The 5,421-nt window shown below is 49.1% G+C and overlaps 1 protein-coding gene across 1 annotated transcript; it reads right to left on the reverse strand.

Annotated features, from left to right (window-relative positions):
* Positions 1-2,825: 2,825 nt before the first annotated feature.
* Positions 2,826-4,173, reverse strand: LOC123440124. Its single transcript, XM_045116699.1, has one exon. It carries the CDS (start codon positions 3,926-3,928, stop codon positions 3,104-3,106), a length of 825 nt encoding a protein of 274 aa, XP_044972634.1. The 5' UTR covers positions 3,929-4,173; the 3' UTR covers positions 2,826-3,103.
* Between the last annotated feature and the right edge of the window lie 1,248 nt (positions 4,174-5,421).

Raw genomic sequence — 5,421 nt, forward strand, 5'->3', positions numbered from 1 at the left:
TTGTTCAATTTCAAAAACATGTTGAACGCCTTCTCAAGCATAAGATTGTTCATGTGCAGTCAGATTGGGGTGGCGAATATCGCAACCTTGATTCCTTTTTCAGCTCGCTTGGGATCGCGCATCGTTTAGCATGTCCACATACACATTAGCAGAATGGTTCTGTCGAACGTAAGCATCGTCATATTGTTGAGACTGATCTTACTCTTTTGGCCCATGCTTCTGTTCCTTTTCGGTTTTAAAGTGATGCTTTTACCACCGCATGTTTCCTCATCAACCGTACTCCTACTCGTGTTTTAGACATGAAGACTCCTATCGAACTCCTTCTTAATGAACAACCCGATTATACCTTTTTTAAGGTGTTTGGGTGTGCTTGCTGGCCACATTTACGTCCCTACAATAAACGTAAGCTCGAGTTTCGTTCTAAGAAGTGTGTTTTCCTTGGCTATAGTTCCCTTCATAAAGGATACAAATGTCTTCATGTTCCCACAAATCGTGTCTATATATCTCGGGATGTTGTGTTTGATGAACATGTGTTTCCCTTTGCCAACTTACCTGTGTCCACCCATGAGTCGCCATCTATGCATTCATCCTCTCTTGCCCCTGACCAATTTGATGATCTTGCATATGCTCCTATTTTGTTACCTAACCATGGTGCAGGTGTTGGTAGAGGTGCTCGTCTTGAGCTTCTGGACGAGCCTGCAGCGGCACCGGCTGCTGTCGGTCGCGAAGACTGTGGTTCCCTGGCGACGCCGGTTCGGTCGGCCCCCCTCTCGGCGCCGGTGCAACCGGCGGTCTCGCCTGCGCCTGGGCTGCTGCCGCTGGCCTCACGCCCCGCGCCACCCCCGGTGAGCCCTCGCCCCGTCTTGCCCGTGCGGCCGTCCTCGCCTGCGTCACCGTCGCTACGCTTGTCGGCGCCGTCCAGCCCCTCGCCGGCTGGGCACCCGTCACCGCCGCCCAGCTCATCGCCGGCTGGGCTGTCTTCACCGCCGCCCAGCCCCTCCCCGGCTGGGTCCTCTTCCTCGACGCCCAACCCTTCGCTGGCTGGGCCCTCTTCGCCAACGCCCAGCCCCTCGCCGGTTGGGCCCACATCACCGCCGCGCAGCTCACCGCCAGCTGGCCCCTTGCCGGCTCCTGTGGCCTCTCGCCCACACACACAGCCGCAGTGGTGTTGTCTGCCTTCTTAAGCGCACCGACGGTACTGTTGCGTGGTATGCCTCTTGCATGGCTGCTGCTCTTGCGGATCCGTCCTTGGAACCGCGTACGTATCAGACTGCGCTGACTATTCCTCATTGGAGAGAGGCTATGGAGCAGGAGTATCACGCTCTTCTTCGCAATGAGACGTGGACTCTGGTTCCTCCACCCCTAGGGTCAACGTCATTGATTTTAAATGGGTCTTCAAGGTAAAAAAGCATTCTGATGGATCTATTGAGCGCTACAAAGCGCGTCTTGTTGCTAGGGGATTTCGGCAACGCTATGGTCTTGATTATGAGGACATTTTCAGCCCTGTGGTCAAACCTACTACTATCAGGCTTCTTCTGTCGCTTGCAGTTACTCGAGTTTGGTCTCTTCGTCAGCTTGATGTGCAGAATGCTTTCCTTCATGGCTTATTGGAGGAGGAGGTTTATATGCGACAACTGCCTGGTTTTTCTGATCCTGATCGTCCTGATTATCTATGTCGTCTTACCAAAGCACTCTATGGTCTGAAGCAAGCACCCCGTGCCTGGCATGCCCGTCTTGCGACAGCTCTTCGTGCTCATGGTTTTGCACCATCTACTGCTGATTCATCATTATTTCTTCTACAGAAACCTGAGGTCACTATGTACTTGCTGGTTTATGTAGATGATATCATTCTGCTCAGTTCTTCACAGTTTGCTGCTGACGCTCTTGTTCGTGCTCTTGGTACTGATTTTGCTGTCAAAGATCTTGGGAGACTTCACTACTTTCTCGGTGTGGAAGTGGCTCCTAGGGATGTTGGTCTTGTTATGACACAAAAGAAGTATTCATTAGACTTGTTGCAGCGAGCTGGGATGCTTAAGTGCAAGACGTCAACTACCCCTATGTCTACCACTGACAAGATTACTGCTGTTGATGGTGAGCTTCTGTCCTCTGCTGATGCTACTATGTACAGGAGTATTGTTGGTGGTCTTCAGTATCTGACGATAACGAGACCAGATATCTCTTTTGCGGTCAACAGAGTTTGTCAGTATCTTCATGCACCCCGTGACACTCATTGGTCTGCTGTTAAGCGCATCATGCGCTATGTCCGACTTACACTGTCCCATGGGCTTCACCTTCGGCCGAACCCTACTGGGGTGCTCCCAGCGTATTCTGATGCGGATTGGGCTGGCAGTCCGGATGACACGCGATCCACGGGGGGCTATGCTGTGTTCTTTGGCTCCAACTTGATCGCCTGGAGTGCTCGGAAACAGGCTACTATGTCACGTAGCAGTACTGAAGCTGAATATAAGGCTGTGGCCAATGCCACTGCAGAGCTCATATGGGTACAATCTTTGCTTCAGGAATTGGGGATTTCACAACCGCAGCCTCCTATACTTTGGTGTGATAACATTGGTGCTACATACCTCTCTGCAAATCCGGTATTCCATGCTCGAACCAAACACATCGAAGTTGACTATCACTTTGTGAGGGAACGTGTTTCTCAGAAGCTATTACAGATCAAGTTCATCTCTTCAAAGGATCAACTTGTAGATTTAAATCGGGATTGCATAGTTCATGATACCATCAACCAGAATTTTAACTTGAGGGTTCATTCCACCGACTTCTATAGATTTAAGATTTAAAATAGATTTTTTCCTTTTTCGATGTATCATTGCAGGTATCCCATTCTTATTCCAGAACATTACTAAGTACACTTGATACAGTTAATCACATTCGAGAAATAAATCGCAGGCAGAGCGTCATCGAACTGACTGATGACCAATTTACCTATGATATGATACGGGTCTCAGTTTCAGAGCGGGGTGGCGCGTTGGCCGCTCACTCGCCATCAACCGTGGTACTCGCGGACGCGTGAATGATTTCGGGCAATTGCTCCGAGGAATCAAGAGTCTGACGGATAGATAGGAAGACGATGCTGGTTTGATCAGAAGATGTCGAGGATCTCCTGGATGAAGCCGTTGCAGAGCGGGCAGTTGCCGCGGCTGACCCAGAGCTCGCGGGAGCAGAGGCGGCAGAATGTGTGGCCGCACGGGATGAAGGCGGCGCCCTTGTGCCGCACCATGCACACGCAGCACACGTGCACCATCTCCTCCTCGCGCCCCTCGCCGTCGTCCTCGTCGTCGTCGGCGTGCGCGTTCTTGCTGGCCCCGCCGCCTGCGCCCTCGTCCTCGTCCTCGTCCTCGTCCCAGCTGTCCGTCTGCTCCAGCAGCGCCATCAGGGACATCTGCGCCGCCGGCGCCTCCTCCTTGCCTTCCTCCTCGTCCTCGTCGTGCTCTGACTCGTCCTCGGAACCCTCGTCGTCGACCACGGTGGCAGAGCGGTCGGCGCGTCCGATCGTGGCTGCGGAACAGACCCGAGTGGAGGCCGCGCGCGAGAATGTGGGAGTCTGGCGGAGGGAGGAGGTGCGGGAGAAGGCCGCCGTGGCCTCACCTTGCGCGTAGATGTACTTGTTGCTGCGGTGGCTGCCGCTGCCGCTGTTCTTCAGGCTACCGGCGCTGTCCGTCGTGCTGGGCTTCTCCGACGGACTGGACCAGGCGTTCACGGAGCGGCGGAGCCGGAGACGGTCGCGCAGCGGCTTCCAGTTGACCATGCCGCCACTACCTCCACCGTCCGCCGCGGTGCGACCGGCGTCAGCGCTCAGGTGGCTGTTGTCGGCGGGGATCCTGAGGAAGTCGCGGATGGCCGGGTCGGGCGTGGACAGCTGCTCCGAGAGCGTCATCGACCGCCGCAGCTCCGGCCGGCGCTCCATCGCACCTTTGACGCCGCCGCTGCGTGGAACGAATGATTGTGCGTATCCTTGGCGTGGAGAAGGAGGTAAGGCGCTAGGGTGGTGGAAGGGGTCGAGATTGCACCTTATATATGGCCGAGAGAGAGATGGTGGTAGAAGGAATGGGGAAGAGGAGAGGAGGTCGAGCGGGTCTCCCCGCTCCCGGGCCTTTTGAACTCCGATTTGCGGCCACCGCAGCGTGCGGCATGGATACGAAATTACAGCGGCGCCAGCCGTGCTTTCCGGTGAATCAGTTGTCAATGGACGAGTCGAGTTGAGCCTGATGGCTGCGATCTCATGGCTACGATCGGCGCCGATGAGGTGGATGGACGTGTGGCGGGGAGAAAAGCTCCATGCTTAGCCGAGAACGGCTATAGTTGGGAGTATTGCTATATGTGGACGTACTAGTACTACGTACATGAGAGAGATGATTTGCACGAAATATTCATGTCCTTCTCCGGCGGCTAGCTAACCTAAAACTTGATACCTATATATAGACCATTTTGATTCTATCTCTCATTCCCATACTTGCACAAAACTGCAGATCACGTTCACATCAAGTTGCAATGATGCCAAGGAATTTGCATTCACTCCACATTACATTTCAATCAATAAATTTGGAAATCAAAAACATAGACCTATGCGACATTACACCAAAAACACGTCATATGCACTGTTTTGGGGCTGTTTCAGCTTTTTTTAACCTTAAAAACATAAGGCTCGAAGGTCCAAACGGTTTCAACTTTTGGTCAACCGTTGCCTTCTGAATTATTATTTCAAAATCATGAAAACAAAAAATGTTCATGCATCTAAAAACAATATCTCGAATTTGAAAAATAGTTCACAGAAATATGAAAAGTTCATCAAATCTTTCGAAATAAAGTTCACCAATTCCAAAAAAAGTTCATTAATTTTGAAAAAAGTTCACAAAACAAAAACAAGTTTGTCGAATTTGAAAATCATTCATCAAATTTCACAAAAAAAATCATTGAATTTTAGAAAAAAATCATCAATTTCAAAAAAAGGTCATAAAGTTTGAAAAACGTTCATAGAATTTGAAAAAAAGTTCAAAGAATTTGAAAAAAAATATCATTTTTTTCAAAAGTTCACTAATTTAAAAACAAATCATGTATGTTATAAAAAAGTCCGTTGAACTGAAAAAAGTTCAAAAACCTTTAAAAAATTCATCAATTTTGAAAAAAAACATCCATTTCAAAAAAAAGTTCATCAAATTTAAAAAAATTTCATCAAAAATTGGAAAAGATTCAGCCATATTCAAAAAAATTCATAGAATTTTAATAAAAAAATTGTAAAAGGTTCATTGATTTGGAAAAGAGTTTATTCGTTTGAAAAAAAGTTCATCAAAAACGGGATGCGCTTTTTCAAAAAATAAACAATTATATAAAAATAAAATGGAAATGAAAAATTAATAAAAAGAGTAAAGAAATGAAACAAAAAAGAAAGAAAAGAAAAAC

This window comes from Hordeum vulgare, chromosome 3H, assembly GCF_904849725.1.
Source record: "Hordeum vulgare subsp. vulgare chromosome 3H, MorexV3_pseudomolecules_assembly, whole genome shotgun sequence".
Classification (NCBI taxonomy): Eukaryota; Viridiplantae; Streptophyta; class Magnoliopsida; order Poales; family Poaceae; genus Hordeum; species Hordeum vulgare.

Coding starts and splice junctions, on each gene's coding strand:
- LOC123440124 (XM_045116699.1), bottom strand. CDS start 3,928: ATGGAGCGCCGGCCGGAGCTGCGGCGGTCGATGACGCTCTCGGAGCAG.